Raw genomic sequence first — 25,127 nt, forward strand, 5'->3', positions numbered from 1 at the left:
TGTATTAAAATGAATTCCAAACACATGAAAAAAATATATGAACATGTTATGAGGAAAAAATCATTCTTTCCAAGTTGTTATTCACACTCAAATAGGACAAAAGTTAAGACATTGTCTGATGTTGAACTGCTACAGACATGTATAGTTTCATATTTTCATAGTTAAATTGTACGTTAGTTTACTTGACTAAATCATGAAACCAATTGTTATTTCCATCCAAGTGAAATTCCTTAATAAATCAAGAAAGTTCTATATAATATTTTGCATATTATCATAACAGTTCAGACACCATGTCAGTTGTCCTGTTAATGCTCACCACTGATGATTACAAACATGAAGGACCTGGGAGACTTCACTATTTCAGACAGACGCATGATGTATAATTACTAACAGTTACTAAAATTGAAAGAGAATCAATTATATAACATTTACCCAAAGTAAGCAAAAATTTCAGACGTTCAGAAATATCCAGGCTCTGAAATAATTTTCTTCCCTAAGGAGAAAATAAGTTCTTGTTAATATTTACACCTAGATTTCTGGGGGGAGTGCTTTATTTTCATGCTGAAACTGGTCTTATCAATTGATCTGATCTATCTCTAGGGGCTTTACTGTATTCTGAAGGTCAGCTTCATCGAGGAAAAATTATTGGAAAAATAATTTTCCAAGGAAAAAACTCTGTATTTTACAGAGTTTCATAATACTTAAGCATCAGCACGTCCAAGGAACCTGCGAGGTAGTCTGATCTCGGGCATTACTCCCTGGTGATGCTCACACATACTTAGATGTCTGCTGGTATTCCAGGCCACCAGAGGCCCTGTATCATCAAGCGAACAAAATGTCCCTAAGAAAGATTTGTATTAGCCTTTTTTCTACCCAAGTCTGCTTACTTAGTATCAAGATTCAAGTAGTCTACTGTCTCCACTGGGAGACAACCCATGACATCCTCATTCTACCCACCGTAAGGCCAGCTAACCATCTTTGGGTTATTAGAGCATTTGCTATGTTTTTAAAGATACACATATTTTGTTTACTTAACAGTTTGCCTCAGGGGGCTCCTTGGCATGGAGTCTAGAGTTAAATCCACATACTTTAAAAACTATGTATTGAACAATTGTGTACCAAGTTGGACTCCTGCATCACTAAATGACTATATAACTAAATGACTTTAAGCATCTTGAGCCTCAAATTACTCATCTGTAAACTAGAATATTCATCATACATATCTTATACAGTAGTGAGAATTATATAAAGTGGAAAATGTTTTACAAATGTTGGCTACTCCTATTATAAACTTACATCATATTTTAAACAGACTTAGGAGGAGAAGATTTAAGAAGATAATTCACTGCTTTTGTGGAGAAAAAGAGCCTTTTTGTTTTGTAATAGGGAAAAAATGTTCCTAAATCTTAAGACTGGCACTTTGGGCAGAGAGATGATTGAAATAAACTGGCATTCCTCTCTTCCTTAATCTCTCATAGTATTTTTCATTGTTTTAAAAAATGTAGGTTTGACTTCACCAGTTCCTTGTTAAAAACTTTTTAGTGGTCCACTCATATTTTATATAAACATTGCAATTTTGCATTCCAAATCTCCCACCACATGGCTCCCATACATTTTTTTAAGTCTAATTGTTTTCTGTCCTTCTACAGTATGACAACAGACACACGCACGCGCACACACGTACACAAAACGTAGCAGTTAGGTTACATGTGATATGAAAAACACTCTTGCCTATTTTGCCTAAAAGCTTAGATTGTTATTTTTTCTAACCATACTTTTTCATTGCATTTGTCAAAATTCTATACATTCTGTACTTCACTTTTGCTCTTGACTATTAATGAATTATAGAATTTCAAGTTCAAGATAATTTCTCCCAGAACTTTGCTGGCATTTTCTCACTGCTTTCTTGTATTCACACTGCTAAAAGGAAGTGCAGTGTCCTTCTTTATAACCAATATATTGTTTCTCTTTTTAGTAGGCTTAAGGTCTTCTCTGGAGCATCAATAAAAATGTGGCAGCTTAGAAGTTCAGTATCTTAGCTAACAGTGTAGCTTTGAAGGCAGATGAAAAGGTACACTTTGGTTCAACTACATACAGATGTGAGTTAGACTGTAGGCTTGCTGAAATCCAGTTGCCTAATCTGTAAGGCAAAGATAATCTTTTAAGCAAAGACAAGCTACGGAATGGAGAACATTTTGCTAGCTATGATTGACATATAGATTATATGAAGAACTCAAAATAACTAGATCCTCAAAATAAAAGACTCAACAAAAAACGGGCAATTGAAATGAACAGATACTTGCCAGACGAAGTACAAAAGGCCAACCAGCATATAAATAATGTTTAGCGTTTTTTACCTTAACAGCACTGAGATTTTCTCACTACACAAAGAATGGGCATCAGCAAGAACTCAAAAACAAATGCTGGCAAGGCTGTGGGCAAAGGGAACCCTTCTACCTTGTTGTGGGGGAGCGTCAACGAGAACCCCCACTGTGGAAATCAACATGAGATTCCTAGAAACACTAAAACTAGCAACTGCATTTGACTCAGCACTGCCTCTTCTGATCTCTTCCCAAGAGTGCAAGCATCACTGATGTTACTGTGATCCAGCCTCTCCATGCTTCCAGCGGCACAGCTCCCGATAGCTCCGTCTGTGAAGTAGCTTATGTCTCCGTCATCAGCTTGCACAGACAAAGAAAATGTGGTATTTACACACAATGGATCACCACTCTGCCATATGGAAGGATAAATTTGAGTCATTTTTACGAAAATGGAAGCACCTTGGAACCATAATGTTAAATGAAATAAATCAGACATGCAAGCCTACATATCACATGGTCTTTCTTATATGAGAAATCCAAAGAATAAATCAGTTCAACATCAAAATGAAAGCCAGATGATAGGAAACAGAGAGATAAACTCTTGGAGATGGGAAGGAGATTTGGAGATGTAGGATGGGGGTGGCGAGGAAGGGGAAAGGACAGACAGTGAGAATGTGTTCATACCAATTCCCCACAAGGAAGAGATTTCTTATGCACCCCAAACACGCACTAATAAAAAACAGGAGCATAAAAAATAAAATAAACTTTATAAGACCACTGTGATCACTGAGAAAATGGATGGAAAGGTATGAAAAAGCTTCCTGGCTTTTCATAAGTGCTCTCTAAATGGCAGTTTCAAGTTCTTGCGTGTGTGTGAGCTTTCCCCATCTTGGTACCGGGTACTGAGCCCAGGGCGCACCCTGAGTTTCTTCCCCACCCATTTCTTCATATGTTTAATTCTGGGACAGGGGCTTCCTACAGCACTGGCTTACGGCGGGGTGGGGGGGGGGCGCTGCTCAAAGTTGCAGTCCTCCTGCTTCAGCCCAGCAGAGTGCTAGGATTCAGCTCTTCTCTAGGTATTTTCTTTGTTGTTTTCATTTTTCCATTAAAACAAAGGCATTTCAAATAGAAGATTTTACTATTTCTGATACTCTTATAATGCAGATGTTACAACATCTGAATGTATCTTCCTTTTAAATTTTACACTGTCAGTCTCTTTGTGCCAAGTTTGGAAAAAATTACCCAATTTCACACTCAACTCAGTTTTCCCAGTTTCTTATAATCCAATTCACTATGTTCTTTATTTTAATAATATAAATTATAGTATAGCTTATCTAAAACATGTTACAGTATAACACTTTTCTCCTCAAACTCTAGTTTTCTAAACTTTGGTGATAAGGTAAGTGCTTCTTAGCAAAAATGATTTTAGCATGCTCCTTATTAGACTTTTTAGTGCATCAAAAGAAAGAGTCTGAAGACACAGAAGACAATTTGAAGTTACATTTAGGCTGCCATCCCTAACTTAGATGCCTAAACTTCGAGTACCATCTAAAATGCCATGAAGCAGCCCCAAAAGTAAGTTAGACTTCTCTTGCTTTAAACTCACACAGCTCTCTGCGTTTATCTTCAAAGTTTATAGATTTTGATCTAACTCTGAGCTCTGGATGTCTTAGTTAAACTTAACCCCTCATTACATTTGTCCTGATGCCACACACGGCAAATATTCATCCATATCTGTTGAACTCAACTGCTTATATAAGATACATCCAGATTCTAATAAAGAGTTTAGATTATTTGTGATGATTAGTAAAAAAAAGCTGTGCACTTCACGTTTACACTAAAGTATACTTCACATTATTTCATTTTACTTGTGATTTTAATAACAATGATATTTATCATCAAGTTTGGTGGTCTAAAGCATAGTGAAAAATAAGAAAATATGTTATTTTTCTTTACAAAATTCAATACACATATGTAAGTCATTACATCGTAAATATTTCAATTAAGTAATTATGGATAATATACTTTGTAATACTTGTACTACTAAGTACTCTATATAAGCATCATACTATTTAATTTTTCCAACAACTTTGTAGTAAAAGATACTGATATTAGTCACAGAAGCAGAGTGAGGTCTGGAAACTTAGGTTACTCCTTGCTGCTCTTTGGATTTGGAATGTTGCCACGAGCCATGTGTTAGGGGAATGGATCCCAACCTTTTGGGTTCCAGGGACTGGTTTCCTGTCTTTCCTTGGATGTATGTAGATGGTCTCACAGTGATGCACATGAGTGCTCCTGTGGGCAGCCGGTACCACCGCTGATGTGACAAGAGGCGGGCTCAGTGGCAGGGCACCACGGGGAGAGACACACTGAAGCTTTGCTCCCAGCCTGCTGCTCACTTCCTGCTGTACAGCCCAGTTCCCAGTGGTCCCGGACCACGGTCTGGGCTGTGGCTCACCTGTGCTAAAGACCTTGCCCCCCTTGGCACTGCTGAGAAATGACCTGCCACCCTGGGGGGCCTTCTGCTCAGAGTGTGCCCTTGAAGGAGACAGACTCGCCCTTCCTCTTTCAGCTCTGCACTTCAGCCGTGATGGGCAAGCTTGCTCTTCCATACATTACCAGCATGGTACACTGCTTTGCCACAGGCCCAACCATGAGCCAAAACAAACCTTTTTTCTTTATAAATTCATTATCTCAGGTGTTTGTTACAGTAACAGAAAGTTGGCTAGGGTACTACTGAATGTCACAAAGCTATACTTGCAATAACAGGCTTCAAACCCAGTTCTCTCTTCCTCCAGAAGCTTGTCTGTGATCACTCTGTAATGTGTTTCCTGTTGAATCAGTTCTTGCCTTAGTCACTGTCTTGTCTCTCGTACCACCTAAGGAGGAGAGGTTTATTTTGGCCTGTGCACTCAGTCCATGGTCAGCTGGGTCCAAGGCAGGAAGGGTATGGGGAGGGGTCTGGCATGGAAAGCTGCTTGTGTTTCACAGAGCTCAGGAAGTAGAATTGAAAAAAAATAGGAGACAGGAAGGGAGAGTGCCCCCTCCAGGTTACACACTTGTGACCCACATCGTCCTGCACGCCCCACCCCTGAACACTGCGCTGAGCTCTGAGTGTCTCAGTGGATGAATCCACTCATGAGCACAGCTCCCCATGATCCAGTCACATTCCAAGGCCCCACCTCTCAAAACATGAGGCTTCTGAGGGACATTCGAGAGCTAAACTATAATGATTCTTACACACACACACACACACACACACACACACACACAACACCTAATTTTTGGAAATGGCAAAGATCAATGAGTTAGCTAAAATTAGCAAACTATTTAGAAAATTACTTGGCTGATAAAAATAATATAAGGAAAATAAAAAATCCTGCCTCTGAAGACCATGTAGTGTAGGTGGAGTAGACGAATGTGACCAATGCCACTGAGAAGGGGAGGAGAGAAGGATTGGAGGCAGTGGATTGGAGGCAGGTTCCACAGGCTCCGAGTTACCCTCCAACCCCACCTCTTGCTTTCCATAGTCAAATGATATCCTCCTGAAGATCCACTTCCTGACCTCCCTTGTGATTAAAGCAGCCTCAGGAGTAAACCTGCACTAGGGGGAAGAATTCCTATCTGCAGCACTTCCCGTGTCTTCCCAAAGCCCGTGGTCCTGACCTCGCGCTTCCCCTCGCCCCCAGCCTGAGAAGAGAAGGACAGCACCTTTGGCAGCCAGACTTTGCACACAGCAAGGCCACCACCCCGAAGGCCCAGGGTTCTAGCCAGTGCCACGGAGCAGAGCCTGTGCTACCTGCTCTGGGCTGGCACATGAGGGAGACAAGCATCTGTGTTTTAAAGTACTGTGTTTTAAACAGTAGCTTGAGGGTTTAATAACACATAGGATATCTGGGAAAAGCTTTATAAAAATGAGTTTATAGGAAATACAAGGGAAAGAAGGAAATAATACCAAAGGGGAGGAAGATCAGGCACATATAACATATGCCAAAAAAAGTGTAACAGTTCTAGCGTATTATTTCTAACACAATTTATATGTGATAAAAGTGTAATGGTTTTACACTAGTAAAAATGTGGATTTTTAAAAGTTAGACTTTTATTATTTGCACAACAAAATGTTTTATTAGTAAATAACTTTCCTCTCCCAAATTATCTCAGTAAACATCTTTTACTAGTTTCATATTTCTGTATACATACCATACAAAGTTCAAATAAAATGATCCCGAGAGACCACACATCTGATTTGGGGCCGGAAGGCAATGGTTTCTCATTTGGCACATGATCAGTGGTTTTGAAAATTCCTTGTGCAATCACCTCAGGTGCCAAGTACGATGGATACCTACGATGACACAGTAGGGTAACAGGTCATTACTCCCGCTACGGTGGGTAACGAGGCCGCAGTGCAGCTTCACTGTCAGTGTCACACACCTGCGCGAAAGTCTTATGACCCACATTACAGCTGCTACTGGGCAGACCTATAAACCAACCGTCCAGACGCAGGCCTTACACCAGGCACTGAGAACACACCGGAGCGTCAAGCAGCTCAACAGCGCTAACAGCGGCACAGCGTTAGCTGCGCCTGCTTTTCTTGCAGTTTTCAGTACCTCACTTTGCTTGCAGTCCTCTAGGCTTCCAGTTGTTTTTCCTTTCTCCTTACAAACTATATTCTCTTAATACTGAATTATTTTATCATTTTACTTTTCCAAACAGTATTATTGGGTAGCAAAAATGTCAAAGCCAATATATACATATCTGTGTGTGTGAATAGTATATATATATATGTACATAAACTGTATATGGGTGTGTGTCTCTATGTGTATACACACATACATTACTCCACGTCTGTACCCACATCACTCTAATAAACTTGTTTACATACCCCTGTATGCCACATACAACACTGTACACACTGCTCCAAACCATAGTTTTTCCCTTAAAGTATATTTTAGAGATCCTTCTTTCAAAGTGTAGAATTTGCATTATTCTTTTTGAAATACTGCCAATAATAATTTAATTGTATTAATGCACTTTGCTAAAGCACACTTAGAAAGTTCTTTTCTTTTGCTATTACAAACAATGCTGAAAGAAATATATTACAAATATCCTGTCTCTCACATGTATGTATAGATGGCAGAATGAATTCATAGAAGTGATAATACATGGTATAAGGAATGCACTTTTTAAATTGTGGAATTCCTACTATGTTGCCCCTTGAGAGGTGGCCTCAATCTATATTTCACTAGCAATACATAGCCTGATTATTTCTTCACACCACCACCATTATGTGTTTTTTTAAGACTGTTAACACTGAATCAATACAAAAATGTGCATAAGGTATAAAGAATGCAAATATATACCAAGAATGAGTTTTAAGTGAAAATTATCATTAACAGTTTACATGTGAAATCGCTAGAAATACATCTTACAGAAAAACACGAGATGTGATACTTACAGTATGTTTTAATTTCATGAGACCTTATTTTCTTCATCTGTAATACAGGAATAATAATGCTAACCACACAAAACTACTATAAATATTAGCAGCTATATTATTATATTTGTGTCATAACACAAGTATAATATTGTCCTTTTATCAGTTTCACAGTACTATAGCCAGAAGGTAAACTATTATTTCTCATTGCTGGCACATCTAACGTAAAGTGACAGCACAGGTCAGGAAGAGCCAAGCAACGCTACAGTAAGTTGCTGTATCAAACCTCCTAACACACCTTGCTGCTTTCCTTTTCATCGCTTTTCATTTTTCCTTTTCACTGAAAGTAGCAGTTAATAAGAACAATCGCTAGACGCATCCTTCAGGGTCGCTCATCTGTGTTCAGCACCGCTCCCTTCCCCAGCACAGCGTCCTGCGCTGCGAGGCAGTTAGCAGGACTCGGGGGAGTGGGAGAGCCGAGGTCAACAGTGACTGTCGTCCTCTGCTTGCTGTTTAAAAAAGTATTAAACTAGTGCCCAGTTTCTAATGCTTTATAGCATTTTAAAACAGATGGTAACACTTTACTTATTGTTATATAATATTCATTTTTTGAATCAACTGCAAGCTTCTTCGGTGTAAATATTTTCTTTCATGCCTGAGCTGTTTGATCACTCCTCTTCCTGGCTAACGTTTCACATTTTGCTTCTTGATAAATTCTGTACACTCCTCTGACTCCAAGGCTTCTCAGCAACTCAGACAAAATTGGACCAATGCTATCGAAGCATTTGAAATTCAAATGCAGTTCTTCAAAAATGCTGAAATTCTAAAGCATCTTAAAGTAATTATTGTTTGTGTTATATTTTTGGAGTTTGTTCTTTTTTGCTGATGTTTTTTTGAGATGGAATCTTGCTATGTAGTTCAGGTCGGCATTGAACTCATTAGATAGCCCAAGTTGGCTTTGAACTCACAGGGATCCTCCTGTGTCAGCCTTCTGAATGCTGGTATTATAGGCATATGCCACCACGGCCAGCTACAGTTCACTCTTATACAAATTGATTTAAATAAAATGTGGACGCAGTAGCAACCACATTTACTATAACTCTTTGAGAGTCAGGTCAAAAAGCAAGTATGAATTCTATAGTGATTCAACTCAAAATGTAATATACAGTCATACGATGGGAATGAGGAGTTAAGCATAAAACATGGAGCTGAAAATAATGCAAGGACGGCACGTTTCCATCTCTTGGTGCACGTGCTGTTATTAGGAATCCGGTTAGTCTCTCCACCTTAACCCTATCTTAATTCTGAGTGAATCATTATTAGGAAGTGGCATCAGTTATCTGTTATCCTTTTTGCCATTCAGTGAAAAAGCAACAGAGATCTTTGGAACATTGGGAAACACTCTTGCCTACATTTTAATAAATGTATGAAAAAATAAGCTGTATTAATAAGGAAAATCTCCTTTCATGTCAAAACAACTATCAAAATAATAACAAAACAAGTATATTATCAAAGGTCATGTAATTTAAAATAAAACTCAAAATAAAGGAAAACATATCTTACCCTATTGGGAAATCAACATCATCACCATAAGCTGTCATGTGATAAAGCCCAAATTTAGCCAATTTAATATGCCCCTACAATAATAAAGGGGAAAAATCATGAGATATTTTAATATAACTAGCAAGGAAAATTATATTTTAAAAAAACACCCATTATATAAGACTATTTTATCAAAGTATTATATGAAAGATTTTTAAAATATCATAGTTTTATTCAAAAATATCTGTCAATGTTTAGTTCTATTTCAAACTCATACTACCATATGCATGGGTTTACAAGTATATATATAGATGTATATATGCTCATATATATATATGTATATAGATGTACATATATGTTAAATCACATGAAATTTTTTCTGTTTGTGTTATCCAGGTATTTTGACAAAGGAAAAGGGACAAAATGCTATCATTTGTATTGAAATCTTGGTTAAAATGTTTCCTAGTAACTTTTAAAAGGACTGTTTTTCAGGGAGATGAAAGTCCATTTATGTTATAATTTAACTGTGACACAGGAATTCTTAACCTGAAAAGCTCAGGTCAAAAATCATCAAAATTTTGGTAAACATGCCAGATTTCTAATAACTGCTATACAGTTGGAGAATAACAATAATTATAAGTGTGAGGTCCTAAACAAAAGGATATATTTTCTGAATCTCATGGTTTTCTATTTTTAGATATTTTAATGTTTTCTTTAAACTTGATTTAAAAATTCATTTGCCTTTTAACAAGAATTTTAAAATTTCCAGTATATAAAACATTTATATTCTAAAACAATTTAGGTTGATTGTGACAAAGATACTTTACTGTCATAAATCTGAAATTAATAAACATCATTTTCTTTATGATTTTAACATCCTATGATTGTTAAACTTTAAAGTTTCAGACAATGATTAAATTGAAGATAATTCCCCTGGAAAAACAAGTCCTCAAAGCTGTTTTTAATATGCTTATAAAAAATAAAATCATGATTATCCACAGCGTACCTCATCATATGCATATTTCTCTTAGGGGGGCTTACTAATTTAGGAATCTTCTACAAGATATGAGCTACAGAAACAGCAGGTCAACCGAAGGGAGACGATTATGATCAGCTGCTATAACGATACATGAAAGAGCAAAGAAGGAAGAGGGAAACAGGAAACTCGATGCAGCTGCATTTATAAACCCGCTCCTCTGCAGAGGGTGAGAAAAGCTTCCTTAGAAGAGTACGTTGAAAAAATACATGTATTATTTAGAAAAAATGAAAAGAAAAAGAAAATATGAAGTTAGAAAATAAATTCTGAAACAAAAAAGAATGATCCATGTGAAAATTTAAGTAATTTAAAGACTTTTGCAGTATCACACATATATCACTTTCAGAGTCTCTTCACTACCAATATTCTCAAAAATGTTCTTATTCGATGATCTTTCTGACTGAATGAGCCCAACTTCAGCAGCTTACAGTTTCAAGCAGCATACAAACATCTATGATATTACACATTTGGCAATTACCTTTCGATCCAACAGGATATTATGAGGAGACAGTGCCCGGTGTACCACGCCATGTTTATTCATATACTGCAAACCCTGAAGTACTTCAAATGCTATGCATAAGACCTTTGAATAGCTACAAAAAAACAGAAAAGTCAAAGATCAACTACAAAGCAGATACAGAAGTAAAATGAAACCTAGTGAAACACTGAGAAGCTTTTCTAAGAAAATAAAATCTAGAGAAAATTTTTATTGTACCTCCTCTATTCAGAGCAAACTGAAATTATACATTTTGTAAAAAACCTACTTGTACAAATCTTACTATAGTTAATTCTGAGTAGAAAAGAATTGATATCTAACCGGCACACACACACACACACACACACACACACACACACACACACACAGCTCAAAGGGAAACAGGGACAGAACTGATATGATCATCACAACTGCCTAAAGGTCACTTTAATAGTACTATTTACTGTTCCCAGGAATTGACGTATGGTGGGACCAAGTCAAAAAAACCCATTTATTCGGCTCAAAATAAAACACTTACCACCTGAAAACAGGTCTAGTATATTTTATGGTCATGGACATTAGCTTCTTTTCCACACCAGTTCATAAAACAACCTGCAGACATCTGCGGCTTACCAAACATGCCTCTCTAATTTTTGACCTGCTTTCCTGACTCACCCTCCACACACACCACCAGTTTACTTTTTCTCTTGCCAACTTTCTTATGGTTCCTCCCACAGCATTTTAACAACAGCAACAACAAATCATTCTTGTAAGGTTAGGAATAAGACACAGAAAGGAGGAGTGAGGTGCAGAAAAGTATGGAGACTCCTTTGAATCCAGTCTCCCAAAGTAGCAATATCAACATTTTAGTACAGATGTTTTTCTAGCCATTATTTGACTTTTAAAAATTAAGAATCTGCAGGTAACCATTGAACATTTTTTAAAGGACTGTAGTGAGCCAGTAGTAAAAATAAGATGTTATAAAAATATCTAAAACCCAATGTAGGCAGAATAAAGGGAAAATAACAATACAAAACTAAGATTTTAGTTCAATGCACTGATAATAATTACACTGGGAATTACTAAATTCATCCGGTAAAAAACAATGTCAGATTTGATATGAATTAAAACAACTATACTACAAGACACAAGTTAAAAGGATGAAATAACAGATCAGTGGCTACTATCGGCTCAGAGGGGTGGTGAACTATAAGGATGAAGGAATTCTGTGTAGTGATAGAATTGTTTATTGTATTCTTAAATTTTGATGATGCCTTAACCAAACACTAAAAAGGGAAAATTTTAAGGTATATAAATTAGACCTCAATGAACTTTACTTTAAAAAAAAGGAGTTAGACAAATGCAAAAAAATTTGTAACTTGACTGTTCCCAAAATTAAAACCATAAAAAATAAGAAAATTCATAAAAGTTAAAAACAATTTAAATCTGTATTTCTTCTCTCATCCTACTCATCCTTCAGTTTCTGTTTTCAATTCTTCTGGTGGTTATACTTTTATTCTATATGATTAAGTCTTGAGTAAGCAAAATGATAGTCAACATATTTTTATACTTTTTCATTTTTTCTTCGCCAACTTCTAATTATATTAAAAACTATCAAATTTTATATAAGGTATAAAAGACAAACATTCCTTTCATGAAGGCTAAATACATGGAATACAGATAGACAGACAGATATTCATTAAGTACGAAGGAAACAATAAAGTAGGAAAGTCCCAGTGCATGCAGGAAGGGGCTCCCCTGGGAAGCCACGCTTCTGTAGACATCTACACGAAGTGAGAAAGCTCTCTGGGCCATGATGGATGGGGGATGACCAGCCAGCACACACATCCCAAACTGCCAGAATGTTCAGCAGGTTCAATAAAACGCAACGGAGCCACTGTCTGGGCAGTAGAATGGAACTCGGGGGCAAGGGGGAGGGGACGAGCTTGCAAAGGCAGCTGACTGTGAAGGACCTTGCAGGCTATGATAAGGCCTTCGGATTTTACTTTGAGAAAGATGGGAAGTGACTGGGACATTACCATACCATGATTAATAAACATTATAGAACTAAGCAGAGAAGGAAATATAATCCTAGATCACTTAACCTTTAGCTTTTAAAAACCGTTTCGGAAAAGGTCTCAGTCATCATGATTTAGTGCTTATTATCCTTTCATAACTATCCTCTATTCATGAACAATATCAGCTACCACAAGTTTTACACTGGATATTTTTCTTTAGTTATAATACACCCTAAAAAATCTTTATAAAACTTGAAGAGCATGGCAAGTCTGAAAATTTGTTATTTTTAATCCTTAAACTTGCAAAGAACCAGTCTATTGTCTTACAGCATTGTTAACCCCTAGTAGGAAGTCGAACACCAGTTTTGAAGCTTGCATACAGTTTTGCTGCAGACATATTATTATTCCTCCGTAGAATCTTTGAGGATTTTTTTTTACTTTATCCTTGGAGTTACAAAACTTCAGCCCAATATGCTCCAATGCAGTGGCAACAAGCCTCCTGCATGCATGCACAGTGGGCTGTTTCTATCAGAATGGTCCACTGTCGCAGATCTAGGGGGTGGGCACATTTGTGTTGGTCAGCAGTAGGCACAATCTTTTAATCTGAAGGTTCACTTGTTCATAAACACTGCGATCCTAACAAGGAAAAGTTGATAACTAAGTTGAAACTCTTAGCGGGCACATGAAATGGAGAGCTACCTTCTAAATCCACTTTTTGTTTTTCCTTCCTATCAGCATGGTCTTGGGCCCTGTCTATTCCATCACTTAGGAACTGGGGACAGGGCACTGAAGAGAGAGAGAGAAACAGAGGTCTTTTGAGTCCGGAAATAGAGAGTTATTATCAGTTCCCCCTGCCTCAAATTCAATTCTTTCCTTAAATGGGTAATAATCCAATCCTTGGTCGTGAATCATATTTCCAAGAAAAGAAATAAGTTGTTTTTCCTATATATATTTAAAAAAGAAGTGACAGTTACTAATTATGAAGAACTGTATTTAAATTGAGTTGTAAGCTGTCAACATGAAAATTTTCATATCAACCAGTTTGGAACAAACAGGAATATATGAAATGAGCACAATTTGGGGTAAACAGAATTTTCATAAACAGCATCAAAAAAGAAAACAACTACCCAGGATTCCAAACTTCAAAACAAATTTCACTTATTACCCATCTGTAATTGTAGACAGAAGAACTTCATGGGTAGATGAACAAGAGGACATGAAATAAGGCAAACATCTTCCCCTTATGAATAAACTTTCTTTAGGATTAACAAATAAAGAAGTCAGTTTAGATTTATGAGCTCATATGGTTCTACATGTCAACTTTAAAATGGCCCCCTGTATTGTTCTTGTGCTTTCACTGTATAATTGCATTCTTCATATTGTCTTAAAACTGAGGATAGCATAATGTTAAGTGAAATAAATCAGGCACACAAATTTGTTTCACATAGTTTCTCTTATATGAGAAATCCAAAATGTAAATAAAGGCCAACAACAACAACAACAAAAGTCATAATGGAAGTAAGAAGCAGGACCTTTCTCAGGTGGGGCAGTGACCAAGAAATGAAGGCAAAGAGAGTGAGGACTGGGAAAGGGGATGAAAACAGATGCATTAGGTCCACGCACCGACCGCACACAAGACATGTAAACATTATGTGCTACAAACACGTGCCAACGAAATATAAAATTTTAAAAAATTGTTTTAAAAACCAGGCTATATTCAGCTGTGACACTAGAGGGCGTCAGCTGCATACTACTTTAATACAGACATCATAAAATTAAAACCAAATCTTTAAAATGATTTTTCCCATTAAACCAGTTTTTAAATTGCTGAATACAGAAGATGCATGCTCAGTTTTCTATATTGAGTTTTGACTAAACAGTTTCAAAATATTACACATTAGAAATGCATTTCAAAAAGCACATTTGTGTTAAAAATGAGTCAAAAATAATCTTTAAAAACTCATAGATAAAAATGCTGAAGCTCAGGGCCAGGGGTTTAGCTTAGCAGCATAAGCACCTACCCTGGCAAGGGTGAGGTTGTGAGATCAATCCCTGGTACAAAAAAAAAAGCTGAAGCTGATAATATTCTCTTAGCTATTATATGAGACTATAGTTAGTGAACTTAGCACGCTTAAGTATAAATCAGACAATAAATAAGATTTGCCTTTCTTTCCTTTTATATCCACATAATTTAATTTTAAAACTTATTTTAAAATATAAAGTAAAAAAGAAAAAGTAATATGCTTTTCTATATTAGAGAAATACGCCAGTATTTGTAGAGTTTGATATACCTAACTTGTTCTAAAGCTTTACTACTTAATATGTCAATAATTTTAATCATTAAATCTCTTTTTAAGTAACTAATGCATTTACAAAGCAACAGCTAAGTAAAAAATATCACATCCAAGTAATAGGTAATGTTTTAAAGTTTAACTGAACATGAATACCAGAAAGATTTACAGTTAAGAGGATTCATAACCATTTTTTAAAAATACTGTATTGAGAGTAAGGTTTTCTCCAAGAAAGTTCCCCAAACTTGTTAATAAAGAAACTCATCACTAACAGAGAATGTGTACACATGATAGTTCAAGCCAGAGATCACTCTTTTCCTTTTGAAATTTTTAGTTACTATTTTTACTACAGAGACTGGAGGAGAGGATTTATATTGTCACCATTTTATCTGACAAATGAACATGAGAATCTCTGGAGATTTTAAATATAAAAATATGACCAAAAGTACCTTTCAAAATAACATCACTTATAATTTGTAACACATGAGATGACATTTAAAAATACTTCCATTAACATTCAAGTACATGCATCAGGTTATTAGCTGCACAGTACTGCATTTTTAAAGGACCCATGAATCCTAAGAGGAAGAATTAATCTACACAGTATAATTGCAAAGACAAATTCATAAAGTGTTAACTTCAACACAAGGAATTAAGGTAGAAGTTCAGAATTATTCCACGCTTTCGTTTGCAGAAAACAAAACATGAAAATTTATTACATTGGTGAGACCAAAATAGACAATTTAAAATCATAACTCTTGGGAAAGAGTTGACACTGAGTGTGTGTGCGTGTATGTGTGTGTGTGTGAGAGAGAGAGAGAGACAGAGAGACAGAGACAAAGAGAGCGAGAGAGAGAGAGAGAGAGAGAGAGAGAGAGAGAAGACAGAATGAACCATCAATGTAACTATATGTGAGTCAACTTGCTTATATTTGCATTTTGCACATGGTTTAATGACTTTGCAAATCTATTAGGTTAGTACAATCTAACTCTTTCCAGATGCACTTCAAAGGAAATGTATTTTGTGTTTCAGATTCAATCATCTCAAAATGATCTGTAGCTGTCTGTTAGAAATCTGGCTAAGATCATGGGCTTAATACCTTATGGATTGGTCACCTTCACACGTCTATATCCACAGATTTTTCCTCTAACCTTGCTAGTTTTACAAACGACTGGCAGATTGTCCCAGTGAAACACTGCTCAGCCTGTGCCTGAAACAGCCAGCTTTTCCAGTCTCCTTCACTGCTCTCCTCGTCGCTCCTCGGAACCTGCTCTTTGATCTCATCAAGGCTGTGATGCCTCTGTTCTCTTAAGATGCCTCCATCTCCTCAGTTAGTCTTGTTTTGATGTTGCTCTTTATTCTAGAATACTGTCATCCTGATATTTATTTTTTACAAGATTTGAATGGTTCTCTCTGTGTTTATAGAATTTTATTCCCTTCTCTCTGGACAGTCCACAGTCGCAAGGCTCACTAATTTTACTGTAATTATTTTTACACAGATTTGTCCTTCTACTGGACCTTGAAGAAACAGTTTATTCAACCAAGACTGCCTACGGCTCTCACAGAGCCTGCAAGGTAGGTATTAGATAGCCATGTGCCAAAAAGTAAAATACGTTTGTTAAATGTAATTAAATAATGTATAAAATATCACATAATGGTACAAGAAGGTGCAGAAAACTAGGTTACATTCTCCACCACTAATGAAATAACAACTCCAAAGTATCAAAATAACATTTTATCAGCAATGTGAACTCTATTCATTTGAGAGAATATATAACATTTCATCAATAAAACAAACCACTCAACTTCACAGTCAACCCACAAAAACTTACTCATTTGCTAAAAATACGTTTCCTGGTCTCTTATTCACTGAAGGAAGCAGACTAAATTTTGGTATAATGGGCAGCAGGATAATTTTGTTAAAACCTTGCTAAAACTGTTGTGTGAAGGATTCCCACTCATCTCAAATCATCTGTTTCTTTAGGTGTTTCGGTTTTTGCAACATTTCCAAGAGGAGATGTTATTCAGATTCCAAAGTACAGAGGACAGGAAAGAAGAGAGGAGGGCAGGGCTGCTGAGACAGACGTGGACATCATTCACGTAAAGGTGGTAACTAAAACCATACATGCTGTTCTCTCGGATCCAGACTGTTTCTAAGGGCTGGTCCACAAGCCAAGACACCAGACAGTCAGCAAAACAAGGAGGAAACACACTTCTGGCTTCTATGAATTCAAGATGTTCTTTCACCTTATAAAACCTGATCACTCCCACAGAAATTTTCCTTCTGGTTTCAAACATTCCTTTTATGGTATCAGCCTGAGGTAAAATATTGAGAGGAAACACAGATAAAATACAGTTAGCTACTGTGTAATTTAAGAAATGGAGAGGAGCAATAAAATACTAATGATTAATTGTCAGATAATATATGTGCTTAAATCTGTACTATCTTTATTATCAATTATTACATTCCATTGTTTTGTTAATCATACCAGTGTTTAACATAGCCATTTTTTTTCCAAGTAAAGAAAACAGTTTTTAGAATTCAAAAAGAAAATAAGCTACTTCACTGCTAGGTACACATTTTAGCCTGAAAGGTCATGCATTTATGCTAAATTTAAACACTTACCTCAGATTCAGATGCTATTAATGGTGGTTTCATTGATTAACTACTTTCCTTTTTTTTAAAAATCAGTACCAGGGATCGAACCCATGACTGCATGCTTGCAAGGCAGGTGCTTATGCCACTGAGCTAAGTCCCCAGACCTGATTAACTACTAAGATTACTTTGCAATAAGCACATAAATGGTCCATTTATCTCTATCTTGTGAGACTGAATGCATTTTATAACTCAGCTTTTATTCTAAAATAATTGAAGTTGAGTAATTAAGTTTGGAATGTATCTAATTCTCAAAAGGATACAATAAATTGAAAAATTAACTTTCCAACTTGAATAGTAAATATGTTTTTCTCTTAGCAGAAAGTTAATTTGATAAGATCAAAACACATATGGAAAGCATAGTCTAGTGGTCCGAGGATCAGACACAAAGCCAGGAGGCTGTCACTGATTTGCTATGCTTGGAAAATGCTCCAACTTCACCCAGCCTCAGTTTGCAAATTTATAAAGTGAGAAGTATAACACCAAAGAGGAGCTAAATGAAGACCAATAAGCCATGGGCCTTACACTGAATCCTAATCATTCCAAAAGTAAAGCAAAATGAGATATTTAAGTTTTTCTCAAAAACAAAAGTCTTTATTAAACCTTGTAATATTTTTATATGTACATATTTTATAAATTAATAAAGATTAAAAATTAGGCTTTTCAATTATTCTGACATAATACAATCTACCAAATGGAAATTAGGCTTTTCAATTATTCTGACATAATACAATCTACCAAAGGGTTTTCTATTTTCCATAACTTGAAACCAAAATCATCATTTGATAAGCAGATTTGCAGGAGTCCAGGGTCAGTTGGATATTTCTGCTCTATCAATGTTTTACTCTCCTTAGGAATTTTATTATACAGCAAAGACACTCCAAAAAATTTTGTCTTTCATCATCATCATGGGTACTGGCAGTGCAAACACACTGGGTAAAAATGAGTTCAACGTCCCATAACTTATATCATTCGGAATGTTGTAAGACTGCCTATTCTCCAAGAGTAAACCAATGAGGGTATATATCTAGTTAAAACTATTTTGTTGTTAATCGAAATTACAGTTATGTGTTGTATACTGATAGTGATATATGTCATTGGTTGAGATCACCGTTATGTGAACATCACAGTCTATTTACACAAACTAAGATGGTTATGAGATCATTAGCGTTATCATAACGTTATCCAATGGGACCACTTTCCTACAAGCAGCACACCACTGCCTGAAACATCATGGTTCCTATCTCCTAAGTGTATTTACATGTTGCATGTGATAAAAAGAGGAGTTATTATTACTTTCTAGAATTGTGATTTGAGAGCAATACAATTTTTTTAAGTGGGCCAATATTAGATACTTTCAGTATTCTGTCACACTATCCGCCTTGAAAATCAGAAAGGGCCTGAAGTGTCTGCATTGCTTACTACAGGTCTGCAAGTCAGCATAGTGCAGATGAAAGCTGTCAAGCTAAAACATTCAGTTAAACAGGTGCTGGTCTGTCTGAAGGGAATCATGACAAGCCAATTGGTAAAAATATCCTATTACAATCACAACTGTATTTGTTAGTATTGGGGATTATGCCAAGATCATATTTTGATCAAAGAAAAAACAACCAAGTTTTGTTCTTGGCTACTCAATCCAGGAAGCTTCCTATGATATATGCATGGGAAGAAAGAATAACACAAAAATAACACTTCAATAACTAAATTTTGTTACTTAACTCTGTAAGTTCTGCTTACCTGTATAAGTAGTTTTTTCTAAGCCAGACCACTTTGTATGAGTTCTCTTGTGAATCAGGCTCTCAAATCTCAAAAATATAATGCAACAAAGCACATATATTCCAGCAAGCTTCCGAAGAGGAAGAAGAAATAAGCTTCTACCTAAGTAACCCCACAGCCATCCAAATCCTGTTAAACAACTGAAGGCCAGTTATCTTTTACCCATCACAGAAAACTTTAACTAATAAAATGGACTCTCAATTTTTGGCTCCCCTGTGTGTGTTTTAATTGTGCAGCTCCTGCTATCATTTGTTTGTCCCACAATGCATAAAGATGGTATCTCCTTTAGCTCAAATATTTAAGACTGCTCTTAAGTAGTATAAATCAGTAGAATCTCTCATATTACTCTACAGAGAGCACACTGCCTTCTAGGTTCCCTATCACCTGACGAATTACAAGAACTTTTACCCAAAAGCAAAGGTAAAGTTTCCCCATGAAGATTACACACTGTTAACATGCATGTTTCTGGGCACTACTTCCTGCACTGCTTGATATAGCAGGTCTGAAGAATTCATATTTCTAAAAGGTTCTCTGTTGTGGGAGTTGACAACCAACCTACACCACCCTCCAGACAGGAGATATGCCCTGTTGATTTCAAAGCCTTTTCTTCACCCAGAATTTCCCTGTTCTCGCAACCTGCCCACATCCGTCTTGGGCAGGGATCTCCTCCAAAGCTCAGTTTCTATTTCTCTTTCACTTTCTCCCCCCGCATGGTTCTCATCCTTCAGACTCAGCCAGTAGCACTGCCAGTCCCATCCCCCTCTGCCTTCCTCCTTGCTGATCCTACAGTCTGGGACACTTCCAGTCATACCTGTGCTACCCACAGCACCTCTGTACTAACTTGCCGTAAAGATCCTTCAACCTTTCCCTGCATTCTCCAGTACCCAGCGGTCCCCAAACATGAACAAGCACTCAAACGCCTTTAACAAACGGCTTTGCATCCTAATCCAGCACCTATTAACCAGTGGCTTTCTCAGAACTGCCCATTCACCCTCCAACACCCCTGTCTTCCTGTGCTCAAACTCACTGGTTCTTACTGCCTGCTTTAGGACTGCATTTGACAGTGCAGTGACACCAATTCACCCAGTGGTACCAAACTCTTACACTATGCTCTCCCATATTTCCCCATTGCCTCTCACTTCACTGTTTTAGATTTAGATCTTAAAGATACAATTCTCACCATACTCTTACATCCAAAATGTAAAGACCTGTTCACTTTCATGTGGACAGACCCAGACATGCGCCGGTCTTTATAGCGTACACGGACAGTCCTATCTCAGGGGTTCAGAGATAGCCAAGCCCTTGCTAGCGATCTTGCGACTTTCGACCTCAAACCCAGCACTCCTTTTCAGTATGGGGATGATCTCTTCTCTGTTCCCCATCCTATGTGCTAGCCTTACAACATGTAACTACCCTTCTCAACTTTCTCTCAGGTTGTGGATATAGAGTGCCCTCTACCAAAGCTGAAACAGCTTCACCACAAGTCAAACCTCTGGGGCTCAGCCTCACTCCAACCACTTGTTTGATTACTGCTGACTGCAGAGCTCTCCTCTGTGACTTTCAGGTGCCGACTACAAAACAACAAATCCTATCCTTTCTTGGTCTAGCTAACTTCTTTCACCTTTGGATTTCTAACTTTGCAACTGTAGCCCAGCCCCTTTATAAGCATTCAAGGGTTCTCTGTCAGAGACTCTTGACCCCACACTTCTGTACACTCTTTAGTCTATAAATAAAAGAGGCTCTTGCAAGAGCCCTAGCCCTCTCTCCCCAAAACCCAACTCTTTATTCTACATACCACTTCTCAGATCGTAATGCTGTGGTAGTCCTAGGACACCTACCTTTTAAGTACTAACATATGTCTGCAAACAATCAGCCTCCTTGCCTTCGGGTTTTTGCCTCAGCAGCCATGTTAACACAAGAGGCAAAAAAGTTCACTTCAGGACAGTCAATCACAGTACACTCACCCTGTCGCCTTAAAGAGCTCATTTCACACAAAACATTCCCTGCCCTAATGATTGCTTTGCGCCTACAAGTTCACTTTATAGTCATACGAGACCCCCCAGTCACTAGCCGGCTAGCAGTCCCTCAACCCCGCCACCTGATGAGGTCTCTCGCTGCAGTTGTATTGAGGTCTTAGAGATGACCTCAACCCCTCCCCACGCTAACAGCCCCCTCGGCCTGCAGCCTCTAACGTGCAGTTCATAGGTGGCAGCTCAACCAACACACTCTCAAAACTATGCTATGGTATAGTGAGAGGCTCAAGGGTAATACAGGCAAGCCCAGTGCCACCTGGGACATCTTCACAAAAGGTAGGACTGTCACTCTTCCATGAGCTTTCACAATGGCCAAAGACAAAATCACAAATATCTATACTAACTGAAAATACGCATTCAGTATCCTTCATTCCCATGCCACCATCCGGCAAGAAAGGCGTGTGATCAGTGCTCACAGAACCCCCACTCTAAGCATCTCATCATCCAACTACTAGAGGCTGCACAGCTCCTAAAAGAAGTAGCAGTCGTCCACTGCACTAAACATCATCAGATGCTGTTTCTCAGGGTGATGCCTGCACTGGTACACACAGGCCAAATTAGCTACACAACAACCATAATCCTCTCCTCTTCTCCCTGGTATCCCAAACACTCTGCCTCCACTTCAATACCCACCCAAACAACCACAACGATCCCCACAAACCTACCTATAACCAAAACACTCAAGGATGGACTTTCCAGGAATCAAAACCTTTCCACTCAGACCAACAGGCTTTAAACATCATCACTACCTTACACAACTGCTTTCATGTAGGTACCCAGGCTCTACATAAACTCCTAATTCTAGTCACCACCATCTCTCCCTAAAAACCATTATTAGCCAGGCCACTCACAACTGTCATCTCTGTGTCAAGACCTCGTCACAGGGACACACTTACTTCCCCTTTGTTTCCCAACCCACCAACTTCACTGACATACTCTGGGTGAAGACTAGCAGATAGATTTTACACACATGCCTCACCATAAGACTTACAAATATCTTCTTACTTTTATCCACACTTTCTTGGGATGGATAGAAGCCTTTCCCACTGCCCGAAACTGCAGACATATTTTCTAAAATCCTTATACAAGACATTATCCCCCAATTTGGCTTACCTCAAAGTATTCAATCAAACAATGGATCAGCTGTTATCTCTCAGATTACTCAATAGGTCTCCTGGAGCCTAAGCATCACTTGGCATTTACACATACCACACTACCCACTTTTCCTCAGAGAAGCAGGAAAAGCAAATGGTCTTCAAAAGACACAGCTCACAAAACTCCCCCTAGAGCTAAAGCACCCTGGCCTTAACTCCCTTCCTCAGCCCTAACCTGACTCAGGGTAATTCCCTGAGCTCCCACTTTCCTAAGTCCCTTTGAGCACATGTATGATGGGCCCTTCCTGCATCACAAAACCTTCCCCCATCACTGACTATATTCTAATCCCCTCCTTTCTTAGACATCTTTTACAACAACATGAAGATCTATGTCTCTCACAACCAATAGATAATCCAAAAGTAGGCCTTCCTAAAACTCCTGGAGACTTAATATATCTCAAGTCCTCTAAGCTCACAGGACTTCAACCAAGGCAGATGGGACTCTATCTGGTCAACCTCACCACATCAACAGTGGTCAAGGTTGCTAGTCTTTCAACTTGGTTTCACATTGCTCAGGTTAAATGTTGCCCTGACCCTCCTAACTCCAAACTTCCATCCCCAGACTGGTCATCACACCTCCTGTCTCCCACCTTTGACTCACGCACGTCTAAATCTCAAAGTTCTGTTACTCGATACCTCTCTTTTGCTGTTTTTCTACCACTGGTCTTCATATTTGCTGTTGTACTCTGGGCAGTTTACCCTAGCAACACCAAGACGACCATAATGCTTCTGTTCCTTGACACAGTTCTGGGCTCTTGACTGTCTAAAATTGTCATGATGACAAGAATATTGGCCCTCATATTCCCCTCCCTCTTAATTTCTATATAAATTCCACAAACCTTTTCACAGTCCCTTCCAAATCTCCAGCAACAATTTTCTAATTCACGAGATATCTTGGAACTATACACATCCCAATGAAATCAAAATCACTCTCCATTTATGCAAAATTTGGCCTCACTCTTATTGTGGAAGTGTTTGAGGAGAAAAACATCTGTACCTACACACAGCTGCAGTCTACTCTGTCTTCACAAACAAGAAAGCTCCTGTTCTGACCTCAAACACTTTTACTGCTCCAGATGGGGCTGCGAGACTATTGGGGTCTGGGGTCCAGGTCCTCCAAATGTTTGCAAACAACAGGACCTCTGACTCAAGGTTTCTTAACTCTCTTCCACGTTCTTCAACACACGAGGCTCCTGTAACTCTGTCACCTTAATGATCATTCAATCCTCTGATTGCTCTTGTCTGGCAGGCCACTCTTGGGGGGATCAGACTCTCTATTACAGGAACAGACCCGGGAGATAACATAAATATAAAAAAGGTCTCAAAACCAAAAATATACTCCTCATTAACATTCTCACCTTTAGCTTCTCCCGCCCTTTCCCTCTTCACATTACACCGCCACTATCCCTCAGTTACTACATCACACATATGCCCTTATACAGTCTTCCAGTCACGCCGACTGGACCCAGAGCTGGCTGTCTCCCAGTCAACCAAAACCTACATATGGCCCAACCGACCACACGCTGCCCACCCCTTAACCTCAACAGACAATTCTAAGCCTCTAAGCCCACTGTCACTCTCCCCATTCTCCACTTCCAATCCCTTTTCTTGCCTCGGTCATAAGAGTTCTGGCCCTCAGGTAGGCAACTGGACTAGTTGCTCAAAGTATACTTTTCCTCCCAACCCCAACAGATCTGCCTGTCCCCTGTCAGGTTTTTCTTTATTTGTCCCAAGGGTGCATACACATGCCTTCCAAGTTCCTAGTTTCTTAGCCACTCAGGGAAAAATACAACAAATCCAAAAGGACAAAACTAACACCTTTAATAAACAACTTCACCATACAACTAAGACAGCAATTCATATTCTGCTATTTCTTGGTGTGAGAGGCTTCTTTATTGTAAGGTCCACACTTGGGGTCTTACAACCTCTTATTACTATTATTATTATTTTTGGTACTGGGAACTGAACTCAGGACCTTGTGCTTGCCAGGCAGGCGCTATGCCACTGAGCTATATCCCTAGCTCCTTATTATCAAAAACTCTCAAATGAGCTTACCCAACAACTTGATAAGGTGGCAACATACTCCAAAGCCAAATTAATAGCCTGGCTGCAGTAAATCTTCAAAACCACTGAGTCCTTGATGTCCTCATAGCAGAAAAAGGTGGTATCTGTGCCATGTTGGGAGAAGATTTTTTTTTTTTTTTTTTTGTCAATCAGGCAGGAATTGTTATGGACAAGGTAAGATGTATCAGAGAATATACAGGGAAAAAACCAACAAGAACAACAATTTTTTCTCTTGGCTAGCATGGAGGTGTTAGACATCTTGTATTCTTCCTGTATTAGGACCACTAATAACGTTTATTACCCTCCTGCTTGTGGCAACCTGTCTTG

General features: G+C 38.1%; 1 protein-coding gene across 4 annotated transcripts in view; it reads right to left on the minus strand.

Annotated features, from left to right (window-relative positions):
- Positions 1 to 25,127, minus strand: part of Tbck (TBC1 domain containing kinase) — a 193,713-nt gene that overhangs the window by 125,954 nt on the left and 42,632 nt on the right. For 3 of the 4 annotated variants that reach the window (XM_013150594.3, XM_013150592.3, XM_013150593.3), the window contains exons 4-7: positions 10,812 to 10,926; positions 9,319 to 9,392; positions 6,522 to 6,663; positions 433 to 493 (exon numbers count right to left, since the gene is read on the minus strand). In XM_013150594.3, the coding sequence (XP_013006048.1) occupies positions 433 to 493; positions 6,522 to 6,663; positions 9,319 to 9,392; positions 10,812 to 10,926 (392 nt within the window). Of the gene's footprint in view, positions 1 to 432; positions 494 to 6,521; positions 6,664 to 9,318; positions 9,393 to 10,811; positions 10,927 to 17,364; positions 17,434 to 25,127 lie in introns of those variants that run through there. The other variant, XM_063260601.1, reaches the window with a different exon arrangement.

This window comes from Cavia porcellus, unplaced genomic scaffold, assembly GCF_034190915.1.
Source record: "Cavia porcellus strain 051 isolate PalLab524CR breed Dunkin Hartley unplaced genomic scaffold, mCavPor4.1 scaffold_14, whole genome shotgun sequence".
Lineage (NCBI taxonomy): Eukaryota > Metazoa > Chordata > Mammalia > Rodentia > Caviidae > Cavia > Cavia porcellus.